Genomic DNA, 12,992 nt, shown 5'->3' with positions numbered 1-12,992 from the left:
AATATAATTAAAGTTTTTAAATATAAAACTTATTAAAACTAATAACTAAATCTTAAGTTTTAATAATAAACTAAACTAAACCTTTTAGATATTACTTTTAAACTTAAATATATTATAGTAAAGTTTATAAGTTTATAGATATTCCCTCTTATTATTAAATTAGAGAATAAGAGAGTAATTAAATAGTTAAAGAACTATAAATAAAATAGATTATAATAAATTTCCCTTATTAGAAATTAGTAATATAATAGAATAGTTTAATTTATCTCCTATATAGTTTAGATATTTTAATTTAAACTTTAACTCTTCTCTAAATTTATTTTAATATATTATATTTATTAAATAGACTTTTACCTAGAACCTAAATTATAGTCCCTATTATACCTATATACCTAGTACTTAAATATTAAAATTTTACCTAATACCTATACCTACCTAGTACCTACCTAGGTACCCCTCTATAACCTATAGACTATATAGGTATATACCTATATAGGTATCTATAGATAGTTCGAAGCCTAACTAAAAGGCCCATTAGCGTCTTTTTAGAGCTCTTCGCTCCCGGCTGCAGAAATCTGTATTGGTCGTCACAGTCGTCGCATGTCATTTTCTCACTCTGAACTCAAACCCGCGATTCAGAAGATTTCAATCTTTTCATTCCAAGTCAGCCTCAGCCTCAGCCAACTTGCTGCACTCGTATCTGGTATCAATGCCATCTCACAGCATCATCCTGTTTCCACCTCAGGCTTCTTTCTCTCCTCCCCAGCCTGATCTGCAACCACGCCGACGTGGGAATCTTCAAAATGTACAGTTCCTGGCACGTCCACACAATCTTATATGTACAACAGAAAAGCCACATATCCCATGTGTGCTTTACATGAATCAAGAACAAGACATTATGGTCAATGGAAGAGAAGAAGAAAAATTGTAACAGCGCTCAGAACAGGGATTCTTTTTGTATGGATCCAGATGTAAAATGAAAAATAACGGTCGTAACGAGAGGTGATGGAACACGCTTAGCCAGCGACGTTCTCGGCGGGGTACCCTGTATATCTTGTCAGCACTAATTTCAACCATATGAGAATGAGGATCAAACTTACACCATGAACACACGGCAATAATGGCATACAGACAAATAAGCTGCAACCCCTCAAGCCAGTGACTCTTGCCGTCGCTGATGAGGTAGTTCACCAACAGCACCGCCACAAACAGCACCGCGACCTGGAACAGGTCAAAGCTCATCGTCATGTCGTCCTTGCCCATGCCCCAGCCAATGATCACCAGCAACGGGATCAAAAACAGCGCCACCTGCATACTCGAGCCGACCGCCACACCAATCGCGAGGTCCATCTTGTCCTTGATCGCAACCGTCACAGCCGTCGCGTGCTCCGCGGCGTTGCCCACAATCGGCAGCAGAATCAGACCGACAAACTCCTCGCTGATGCCAGAAGCCTTCGTAACCGCGTCGATCGAAGAAACCATCGCCTCGGCGCAGAACGCAATCAGGACCGTCGAACCCGCGAGCGTGCCGACCGCAACCAGGAAGTGCAGCTGCGGGTCCTCCTCCTCGTCATCGTCGTCCTCGCCCTCTTTGGGGCGCTGCATCATAATCCGGCTGAGCTCGGCACGCTCGTCGTGGTCGCGCACGCCCGTCTGCGCCATGCGCGCGCCGGCACCAGCCAAGCCACGGCCAAGCGCGCCCTCCTTGAGTCCGCCGCGCGACCACGGCTTCGCGGCCACCTTCTGCGACTCCTCGTTGAAGACGGCCGAGTGCGTCTTGAGCTGGAAGAAGAGGTACGACGCGTAGATGATGAGCAGGATGACGGCGGTGCCGCGCGACAGCTGCGCGACGTGGGTCGGGTTGTTGGTGCCGTCGTTCTTGTCGAAGACGCTGGGGACAATCACGGAGGCGACGGCGAGCGCGAGCAGGGACGCGGCGGTCTGCGCGACGGTGGTGTTGAAGTACTGCTCCGGGCGGCGCAGGCCGCCGAAGAAGAAGCAGAAGCCCATGACGAGCAGCAGGTTCGAGAGGATGGAGCCGATGAGGGAGGTCTGTACGATGAGCGGCTTGTTCTCGGCCAGCGCGATGATGGCGACGATGAGCTCGACGGCGTTGCCGAAGGTCGCGTTGAGGAGGCCGCCGAGCGACTCGCCGGTGCGCAGGGCGATTTCCTCCGTGGCGAAGCCGAGCATGGCGGCGAGGGGGATGATGGCGATGAAGTTGACGACGAAGACGGCGATCTTGCTGACGTTGACGTAGGAAATGGCGATGCCGGCCGGGGCGGCGAGGATCAGGATGTTGATCCACGAGCAGAGCAGCGTCCTCTGCAGCTGGTTGGCGACGGTGAAAGGCTGCTTGGGCTCGACGTGGCGGATGAGGCCGGACTTTTGCTTCTTGGGCTTCTCCCTCTCCTCCTCGTCGGGTGGTGAGCGCTCGTTCGCGCCCGCGGCGTCGGTCTTTCGATTCCTCAAGCCGGTGTCCGCTGCCTCCTGCTCCTTCTTGTTCTCGAACATGGTCTCGCCGCTGCCGCTCCCTGTCCTCGTGTCCTTGCTCAGGCTGCGTACGGTGTCGGAGTCCCGGGGCGCGGGCTCGCTCTGGACGTGGTGTATCGGCTCCTCGGTCTCTGCGTCTTCGGCGGCTCTGCTGGGGACCTCGCGCTGGGCCTCAAGGTTGGCGCCGTCCCAAGTGGAGCGCTTGCTGGGGCGGTTATCCCAGGATACATGGCGGAACGGGTTCCATGTCTGCTCTGTGCTCTTGCGGCTGAGGCCGTGAGCTTTGCGTTTGATGTCAAAGTGGTTGACTGAGCCGACGAGGTCGGGCATGGTTAGTGACGGGCGGGACGCAGAGCAGCAATGAGAAGTTGGAGAAGAACGGGTGAGGTGAGTGAGTGTGAAGGGAGCGGTTCGTTAAGTGAGATTGGGTGATGACGTGAAACCTTCGATGTGGAGTGAGGTGTGGGAATGATGTGGGGAGGGGATGCGAGGCGACGGGGGGAATAGGCGAGAATTGGTCAAATCCGCGCTCGAGGCGACAGGTGATTGGGGGAAGATGGATAGACTACGGCGTCTAGAGCAGCGGTCTAAGGGGATAGCTTCCCACCGACGACGACGCCAAGAAAGGGAGAGACAGGAGTTCGTGATGGGGGTGAGGGGGAAAGGACGGGGTTAGGTAAGAGATGATTTGATGGTGTCTCTTTTCTTCTTTTCCGCCAAGGTATCGACGGGTGCAACGGTGACTGGGGATAGGAACGGGGGTGGGCGGGTAATAAGGGAGATGTCAATGGGATTCTTGGTGCCGGACTTACAGGTTGAGGAGTTCATGCTGACGACGGGTTGCCGGCTGAGCGCCTGTGCTTGCTTTGGAGTTTGTAGTGGCAAAGATCAGATCGCTTCAGATCAGCGGCCGAATGTTGAGACGAAACACGCGAACCGAGCAGTGGTCGGGGATGCTGGTGGTGTGGTTTGTGCCGAATTCCTGGTTGGATGAATAACGTCGAAAGTGTCGACAGCACACGACAACAGGTACACAGCAATATACGAAGAATACCGTGGCGCGGTGATGGGAGAGGCCTCCTTGGCAAAGGGTGGTAGTATTGATCGGACAATACCCGCTGCCGGCCGGAGATGAGCAAAAACGGGGCTCCGGTTGGCGATGGTGAGATTGACAAGCGGGAAGGCAAGCCAACACAGCACAGCAGAATGAGACGCGCAAGCCAAGACTCGTTGTCTACTGGGGCTAAGGGACTGCGGTGTAGACGGCGACGTGTCGGCCGTTTGTGTGCCTGCAGATGCGATTCGGGCTGTGTCTCCTTCGGATGGAGGAAACAGAGGCGAAAAATGTGATCGGGTGGCCACCGGTGGTGCTGGTTAGTCGCGACGGCGGTTGTAGTAACCTAGCGCTATGCACCCTCGGAGTGACAGATTGAGGCTGTGTCTGCGGAAAAGTGGGCAAGCTCTGGAACGAGTGCGAGTCGTGCGTTGCTTGCGAGTAGGTAGGTAGGTAGGTAGGTATTCACTTGTCCGGAAGATGCGCAGTATCCGTAATCCGTAAGGTAGGTAGGTACCGTAGACTGCCTTGCCAAACGTAATGTTGTCGGGCTTAGCTGGGCAGTGTGCGGTGCTTGCTGCTGCGAACAAAGCTTATGAAGCTAAGCTAGACGGATACCGGGGCGGAGGGGTGAGTGGTGACCGTGGGAAATGGGAAAGGAAGAGAAGGGAAAGGATGGGATGAAAAACGAAGGGTGCCAAGAAGTAATTAAGCATCGACTCCTGGACGGTGGACGATGAGCATCATTGTTTTCTTTGGCTGGTGCAGAGGACCTCCCTCGTCCACCATCCATCCATCCACCAGTTTCAAGGGACAACGGGGGACTGCAGACTCCTACGTCAGTCCACTCTAAAGTGCACCAAAGTGCCAAAGAGCCAGAGAAGGCCTGCTTGCGCTACCACGTCGACGCGCAGCGCTAATTTCCCTGAATCGACTCCGTCACTTTCGCCTATCCCGTTCTGTGCAACAAGCGTGTCGCTCCCTACCAGTCTTCTCCTCTGATCCAATGCCGTTGCGCCAGGCCATCGCTTAAGCGGGGCCCGCCAATTAAAGCCCCCTTTTCGCTTTAATGTTTTTCTCCTCTGCGAACCATTGGCTGCTATTGCTCCTTGGGATGATGGAATCCCGAGTGTGTTTGTTTTCTGTGCGCGCAATTGAGTTGGGCACGGAGAAAATCGAGAGCTTCGATGAACAGAGGAGGAAAAAAGAGAGAAGAAAGTGAGCAGAAACAGGGCATGTCGTCAGAGACCCCCGGCGACGTGCCAAGACGCGCCACTTGCCCCGAATCCCACTCACCACAGCAGAAACCGCCCAAAACAAGCTTCGCCAAGGAACGTAACACCGCGCGGCCAAGCACACTCAAGCACCTCGCAAATCCCCTGCCAAGTCGATCTGTTCTCTTGGCTATTGCTTCTTTTCTCAGTCGCCTCATTAAACACAAGAATTGTCCGAAAGGAATCAACTGCACAGGATTGAAACTGCAAATGCCGACCGTTGGGATCTGGTCTGGTCGCCCAACCTGCGGCCCAAAATGGGAATACGGTGGCGTCGAGCTCTGATGGTCTTTGTCTCGACTACACCTGAAATCGAGGCTGCATGCAGAATGACATCAGCCACAGCACAAGCACGCGCGCACTCTTCCGAGTAGCCAGCCACAAGCTTCTCTCACACACACCACCACCACCAACGCTTCCCCCCTCTCTTGGGCCAGACCGTCATGGACGACGACTCGTCGACGCATTGCAAAGCTGACAACATGCTTTCTCGTCTGATATCCATCATCAGCACAAACCGGATCCCAAGCCTGAACGAGGCACAAGTTCGATGGATGGACAGGGGTAAACGAAGCTTGACAGCGAAGGCGCATCTCCCGTAAGCCCAACTCAAATACCGCGACATCGCCTCGTTCAAGCCCTCGCCCACGACGAAAGCTCATCCTTTGAATGGCAAGATCCGTCCGATGGCCTGGATAGAGTTTCGACAAGCCTCGCGGAGACGCGGGAAGGCTTGTTGTCAGGTGGACTGGGGTTTTTTTGGCCTAAAAAAGATGCGTAAATTCGATAGCCAGCCATTTTCCTCCCGCCCGCAATTGCCCAAGCCGCCACGGTTTTGGGCTCTAATCTGCTGAGCGTAAGTGGCGGCGCCGGCTGCTGGCCTCCCGCATCCCGATCGAGGGAATGGGGTCATGTGACGCCAAGCCCGACAACTCAAAGCTGCGGATGTTTCCGATCGTGGCGCAGCTCGCTCTGGACCCGCTTCACGCAAGCCACACCGAGGCAGACAGCAAATTCTACTGGCACCGCCACAATTCTCCAGCGTCGTTGAGACCGCAAAGCTGACTTCACATAATCCGTGTTTAATTTGGTCACTGGTTGGGGGAGATTCTAGAAGCAACGTTATCGTTTAAGCTTGGCCTTCTAACCTAGGCCCTCCTCCCAAAGGTTTCTAGTCAGATGCCTTTCCAAGACTTCACCTTTAACGGGCGACCCTGCAGTAATTGGTATGGCATTCACCTAGCTAGACCCTGTATGAGTCCTTGGAGAACTATGACGATAATTTCATAACATTTGCGGTATGCTTGACACTCATAGCACTCTTATAACTGGTTTTCAAGGCTTGTTGAAGCCACATTGATCCCCCGAAGGACGGTCAATTGTTGAAATTGAAGGCCAAGGTTTGGGAGAATACTCTGAAAATGTGAGAAGTAAATCCAAAACGTGAGGAGGAGAGACTGAGAACATATTAAGAAGGTCGAAAATCCAATGAAGCAGAGCGTTTCTCATAGTCCAGAAATACCGAAAACAAACGCATAGCAAACAGACTTGAAATCAAGTGGAAGACGTAAACTTGAAAAGCAGAGCCCGAAGATTCCTTCAAACAAAAAATCGCCAATCATAAAACCGCCAATTCGATAGACATGGTGGACTCAAGGTTTTAGGTCTCCGTTCAAAATTCTCCATGTCATTGCGCCTGGCTTTGATTTCCTGTCCCAAGAGCAAACTCTTAGCACGTTACAAGGGTGAGAATTCATCACTTTCCGTCTCTTGTCGATAGGTCTGGTCAGGCTGAGTTAGCTGAGTTGGTAGAAGGTTGTGCTTGAAAAATGCCGGTATGATCAAGGTGTACGCTTCATCCTTGCTCTTTGCCAGCTCCTCTTCCAGGACGATTTCAGCGATCGATTTGAAGATAGAGTTCTCCAGGAACACTCGACCCGTCCCATCCTCTGGAACCTTTCTAACTGTTTTGCCTTTGACTGAGTGTGTCTTTGAGGCCACGGCGAGAATGAAAAGAGAAAATAGCTCTTGAGCGTATTGAAAGCCTTTGGATACTTTAGGGCGGGTCTTGACCAGGAACTCTTCGAATTCGCTCTGCTTGTAGCCCCTCAAATCATCGCTATGGGTCAAAATCAGTCAGCAGAAGCTCGTAGAAGATTTCAGCCAGAGTACGCACGCAGACGACGAAAGGAAAACGCCGAGGTATGATTTAGAGACCCCTCGCTTGATCCTTCGTGCCATATCTTCTGCTCCGCGCCCGGAGATCTTGGGTCTTCGGGACACCTTTTGTTGCATGGGTTGTCTTAATCCTGCTGTCATCTCGTTCGATTTCCCAGTAGCTTCGTCTATGATTTTCTGCAGCGAAACCCTTTTTTCCTCCTCTCGTAAGATGGAAGATGTTCCGGTGTCAATAGAACACGTAAGCCATTCCTGAATCTTCGCTTTCTTCTCAGAGACCTCAGCGTTGGCTGCGTATCCAACGATACGTCGGAAATCGTGATCAGCAGCATCAGCAGTTTGCTTGGTCTGGCGAGCTTGTCCATCGGCGCACAACCATCGGTATGCGTCAGTGTAGAGTGATAAGGATATGGCTGCCCATAGCTGGCTACGACTTTGGGAATCTAGATGCCACAGGCGATCGGGAAGGGCTCGTCGGAAGGCAACCCGAACATGCTTTTGAGTTGCTTCCTTTTCCCTGAATCCCGAAACACGACCCTCACGCATGTCGAATCCCCAATAAATACGAAGCGGGCTTTCTCGCTTTTTGTCGGTGAGGAGTGCTTCGATCTGCTCGTCCCAAATGAACTCATCGCTGCCAATCAAAAGCCCCATCACTTTCTCGATGACTTTGCATAGCGCTTTTGAAGCCCTTGCTGAGGCAGTCTTTTCGGGCGTATCCATTGTCTTTGGGGTGCCAGAGACGATCTGCGCATGGATTCTCAACGATTCTGCGGCGCCATGAGTCTCGGGTTCGTCATTCTCAACTGAGTCTCCTGTACGAAACTCAAAGGATACCTGCAAGGGCCTTGCCGTTCGCTGAAGCAGCTGGCTACAGATGTAGCCTCCCATGTCTCTCATTGGAAGAGCGGAAGATGCTGAAAAGTGTATGTCATCCAACGAGTCGATTCTGATGCTACTTTCTTCGGAATGATCCGAAATAAGCTCGCAGAAGAACTGGAGTCTCTCGGAGTCGACTTCCTCTTCGCGATTTGCTTTGTGGCGCAACCTTTTAAAGAGCTTTCCAAGGCCAGATTGAGCGCCTTTTGACATAGGTCCCTTCTCACTCTCTAATCTGAGTTGTTGTGTAAGCCATGGAATAAAGTGCAACTGTAAGCCTAAGTCTGATGTTGTTGGGGTAGATGCAAGGTTTCTTCTTGCGAAGGCGCGAACGACTGTCATGGCTATAGTTACAGCAAGCTGGACAATCGCGGCTGACCAATGAAGAGCTCGGAGCCCAACAAACTGCACTACATATCCCGAAATGGTGAGAAATGTCGACAGAGTAGCTCCGCTCCTATTGAACAATCATTATCAAGGTTCAGATCAAGCATGATTTTCTTACCAAACATGACCGAGGTTCAGATAACTACTTCGTGAGGTTGTCAGAATACCATGCGTCGGAGCGAGAATTATTGCGCAAGCAGGGTACTCTTGGTCGCCGAGTGAAAGAGCTTTCTGTAAGCAAATGAATTTCAGGCCCTGCCTCTTTGATTCCTTGGTAAGGGCGAAGTCGGTCTCTATTGTTGCACCCTCTATAATGTGGCCACATAATATTAAACCTATGGTCAAGCTTACGGTCCCCACGACAAAGCATGGGTAGCCGTACGCAGCCACAGGACTGTCACCCTTATTCCACTTCCAATAGTGCGTTGTGATTCCAGGGAAAACCAGTGCAATTGTCTGAAGAGCAATTCCAAGTGCTGCCCATGACCACAATTCTAATTTCGAAGCAGGAGCGGAGCGGGTGTTGAGTGTGAGATTGGTCGGCAGATCCAAAGAGGCGGAGTTCGCGTCGTCGATGTATTCCTCATTCTGATCGCTTTGAGAGTTGTTACTAACATTGCCTGTGCTTCTCTTGCTATTATAATTGTTGTGTACATCCCTGTGGCTGCTGCTACTTGCATTGCTGTCGGTATTTTTGATCGTAATGAGGCCATTTCGATAAGCGCGACGGAGAGTATAAATAGTGCCGTCCCGCGAGATTACAACAGTCGATGTTTCTTTGGGTTCTCCGATTATTCGTGTAACCTGCTGGCCATTCCACAGCTCGCAGACATTCGAGGATGTCGACGATAGAAGCTCCTGTTCCGAAACAGCCTGAGTTTCTCGCGCCCTTTATGAAGGGATTTTGTTAGTATTTGGGTTACGACGATTTCATAGAACCTACCGCCCAATAAGGGTTTTGAGCGTCCTACCGCCGCCGATGCGAATGGCGCTAATGACGGTGGTGATAATCCCAAGCGGACCCATAGCGATGAGAAAGTTGTCCGCCCAGCCCATACTTAGACTCAGGAATTGTATGGTTACTTGCTCCCCGAAAAGTGTGAGAAGGGGAGCAAGATCGCTGAACAGATTGTTGGAAAAGTCATCGCCATCAAATTCTCCCGACGAGGCCATGTCGGCTGTGTGATGGCAAGCACGGAGACCATGTGAAGGAGAGCTGGAAGTTGGTAGATGGAGAGGCTCGTTTCCTCATATCATTTCTTCGGAGAAAGAGAAAATATTGAGCCAACACCGCCCATTTCGATCTAATTCGGCCACAGACGCAGCCAAGACACCAGCTGGCAAAATTCCTGCAACTATTGCTGAGAATAGTCAGTCGCCGAGACATTGTTACACAGCCTGCTGCAAAAGGCGATGCTATTGACTCCAGTTGTGGAAGGACTTGCGATCGGTATATGAACGCTCCAATGAGGGGCAATACCAACATGGATCCCCGCTGCGGCCCATGTGCAGGGTCATAGTTAAGGCATCTCGGCACTCAGCCTCATGCAAGATGGTAGATTACCTTGCCTCAGCTCGCGCATAACCCCGCATAAAATATTGGAAAGATCCAAGCAGGACTGTCCGCCTTGTCAATAGCAGATAAGGCCCCTCTGAATTGAAATCGGAGACGTAACTCTGTAAGTGGTGATTGGTCTTGTCTAGACTCGCTATGCAGGCGGTGGTGGGGGTTACAGATGCCACGGGCAATTTGCTAACATCTCGCCGGCTGCTGAACGAAGTCAGCACGAAAAGGTGAAGAAAGACGGGCTTCACTATTCTACATGAAGAAGTCAAATCAATAAGATATCTGGCTGGATGACATGATGGCAAAGGTGCTCCTTAATTTCACTAGGTACTGATTTCTTCGGTAGTCTATAAATATTCATCGACGCACACATACGCACCATAATACTCTGACGACAGAGTTTTAGGCATGGGAATAATCCAGGGAAATCTTTAAACCGACGTCACCAAGTATTCGGTAGAGCTTTTCCACCAATAAGTCAGGGTCCCGTAGTCGTCAAACAATTATGTCGCAAAAGTGACTACTCTCACCGCCCGTTGATACTTTTCACGGCGTTCAATCTTTTTCTATGCCACTATTCCTCTCCTCCTGTCCTCGGAAGTCCAAACCCGTCCTGCACCCTCGTGCGCCTGCATTTCAACTGAAACAACAAAGGGTTGTAGAGCGTGGTGCCTTCAATTGCTATTATATGTCCAGGGATGCGACAATCCCCGTTTTTCAGCCCAGAAGTATTTCTTTTCAAACTGGCCTCGGTTCAAGAGACTCTTCCATAGCTGATTGAAAGATGTGCGCGGTACCAACTCTCTCCGCTACACTGCCGTCCCCATGAATCCACAAGGCCCAGAATAAATTCTTTCCTTTATAACATATCTTTGGAGTAGGTTTCAGTTATACGGTATCTGTCCATGCCTTGGTGAATATCTGTCAACGAATACTTCTCCTTCTCGTTAACTGGTTTCCAGCACTCAGATAATAGGATCAGCTCAATCGGTTCCGAGTCGTCGGTGCGGATATCAGTGGAAGCTTTGTTTCCGTGCACATAGCCACAATAGTCGCCGTTTCAATTAAAAAGATTGAGCACCAAATCTTTGATTTCGCTCAAAATTTCCTCTTTGGAAAGAATGGCTTTGGGGTATGTTGTGGCAGTTCAACATTGCAGAAGCGGGTACGGATATTGAGTATGGTCAACAGTAACTCGTCCGGGTCGGAATACTCGTCTACTACGGTACCCTACGTCATCCGCCGTCGCCTCGAGGAAAGCGGGTTCTTGGTTGATATCCCACACGAGTGAGACTGCTCCGTTCAGTGGCTCATATTTGTACCAAATGATCCATGGATGGTTGGAGAGCCAATCACTCTTCTTTATTGCAGGATCCACCATCCCTTTAAGAGTGTAGAAGTCGTCGAAGAACACCTACCCACGCCAACCAGCCCATGTGTAGCTAGGGAAACCCGGGCGGCGCTCAAGAGTGTTGGTCGTAAGAAATAAGAGATACAGATCGAGAGCCGCAACAGGCATGTCTTGGAAGAAGCTGCACTTGCAGTGGATTGACAAAGTACGACAAATGCCGTCCATGGCGTTGAGAATATCCGATGAGTAATTATGACAATTGCCGATCCGTGTAGTAGAACAGAATAGTCATAATTGCGTCGTGGATGTGGGTTTTGATATTCTTCCAATAACTTTGCAGCATAGGCATCACGCTGCCATCATTCGATATACCCCAGTCTCGTATTTCTTCTTCCTCTTCGCTCCAAGCATTTGAGCGGCAGAGGTAGTAGACCTGATGTTTGTCAAACCCAATGCGTGGAGGAGACAGGAAGTATCCCTGAAATCTATGGTGAACAGAAGATCATTATTCTTTTCCGAAGCATAAGTGGTGGCTTAGGTTGCCATGCGCTACTCACGTCCAAGCTCGTGTGTAATACTGAGTCCGCTTTAAGTGTGTATCCATCCCCTGACTCAACATCAACTTGATCCCCGGGTGGACTTCGCTGGTGTACAGTTTATATTGAGGTAAACTTCCCATGCCAGGAACCCCAGCGTTTGCGTCTTCGCCACTTGCAGCAATGACTGTGCAAAAGGCTCCACCGTAGACCATGTCCATGTGTTTCATGCCAGGGATCATATCGTTGACATCATTTTGGATCAAACACAATGTGTCAACCCAGGGATAATTTTACCCCGATAGCTTCGACCAGCGGAATAGCATCTCTTATCGTCCGAGGAATATCTTGCCAAACTCTAGTAAGACCTCCAGTGTTCATGAGATCCCGCACGTTGGTCTTCAACAATCGGTACGTGCTTACTCGTCCCCAAGCGTAGCTGAGGGTGACATACTTGACGCTGCTTGGTGTAGGAGCAACGCATTTGAGGGATACGTCAATGGCGCGGAAGTTTGGTATCTCGTCATCAGATGTAGCCTGTGTAACTGAACAGTCTTCGTGGTGTTCTGAACAACCGCTTATCCACTGGCGGATGCGAGAAACGCCAAGGCTTTTGTCGAGAATCCTCACCCTCCTATCGCGGAGGAGATAGATATAAGTTAATAAGGGAAATTCCGTACCACAAATCCGGTAGAAACTTGAATCCCAGTTGACTGTGACAACGGTGGATTCCGAGAGGCCACGTTTCATAGAGAGTCCCTGGGATACTAACTTGCAAAATGAGCAATCTGTTCGGCCGCGCACATCTGACACACTACGAAACTGCAAGGAGAAAGAATGGCTCACACCTGTGACCCAGTCCTCATGTACCCGCTGAAACGGAATGCTGGTACGTGTTTCGCAGAGTATACCCTCGAATATCGATTGCATCGTGTTGGAATCTGTATGATATACAAAGAAACGCTGCAAATCGAGCGGTCAAATCTTGCTACACCCATGTATATAAGTGCATCGTGTTCCAACTGTGGGTACTCAAATTCGTTGGGCTTACATGCAGAATGTCACGTGTGTGAGGGGAACGAGCTGCTTGTGCCTTAAAGCCTCTGTTCTGATGTCCACTGATTGTCATGCTTTACGGCCTGCCGTGCTTGGCTATCTGTATCTACACTCTACACACCCACACACGCACGCGTGTCACCACTCAGCCTACTGCCCAAGATCAAAACTTTGCCTTTCAATCCAATTCAAAGACCGTATCATGCCGTCCAAGTCA

At 50.4% G+C, this 12,992-nt stretch overlaps 4 protein-coding genes across 4 annotated transcripts; all 4 read right to left on the bottom strand.

Annotated features, from left to right (window-relative positions):
* Positions 1–1,016: 1,016 nt before the first annotated feature.
* GCG54_00008182 (Vacuolar calcium ion transporter) lies at positions 1,017–2,823 on the bottom strand (the record flags this gene model as incomplete). The annotated part of the gene is made up of 2 exons (XM_045408154.1): positions 1,017–1,045; positions 1,101–2,823. The coding sequence occupies 2 exons, from the start codon at positions 2,821–2,823 to the stop codon at positions 1,017–1,019; spliced, it is 1,752 nt and encodes a 583-aa protein (XP_045257888.1).
* A 3,735-nt stretch (positions 2,824–6,558) lies between these two features.
* Positions 6,559–9,438, bottom strand: GCG54_00008181 (uncharacterized protein; the record flags this gene model as incomplete). The annotated part of the gene is made up of 4 exons (XM_045408153.1): positions 6,559–6,940; positions 6,998–8,335; positions 8,384–9,154; positions 9,209–9,438. The coding sequence occupies 4 exons, from the start codon at positions 9,436–9,438 to the stop codon at positions 6,559–6,561; spliced, it is 2,721 nt and encodes a 906-aa protein (XP_045257887.1).
* A 1,541-nt stretch (positions 9,439–10,979) lies between these two features.
* GCG54_00008180 (uncharacterized protein) lies at positions 10,980–11,408 on the bottom strand (the record flags this gene model as incomplete). The annotated part of the gene is made up of 2 exons (XM_045408152.1): positions 10,980–11,215; positions 11,255–11,408. The coding sequence occupies 2 exons, from the start codon at positions 11,406–11,408 to the stop codon at positions 10,980–10,982; spliced, it is 390 nt and encodes a 129-aa protein (XP_045257886.1).
* Positions 11,409–11,433: 25 nt separating this feature from the next.
* Positions 11,434–11,961, bottom strand: GCG54_00008179 (uncharacterized protein; the record flags this gene model as incomplete). The annotated part of the gene is made up of 2 exons (XM_045408151.1): positions 11,434–11,668; positions 11,741–11,961. 2 exons carry the CDS (start codon positions 11,959–11,961, stop codon positions 11,434–11,436), a joined length of 456 nt encoding a protein of 151 aa, XP_045257885.1.
* Positions 11,962–12,992: the final 1,031 nt, after the last annotated feature.

This window comes from Colletotrichum gloeosporioides (genome assembly GCF_011800055.1).
Source record: "Colletotrichum gloeosporioides strain Lc1 chromosome Unknown consensus_91, whole genome shotgun sequence".
Classification (NCBI taxonomy): Eukaryota; Fungi; Ascomycota; class Sordariomycetes; order Glomerellales; family Glomerellaceae; genus Colletotrichum; species Colletotrichum gloeosporioides.
Note: the sequence above shows the minus strand (reverse complement) of the source record. Positions and strands in the feature narration are given on the sequence as shown.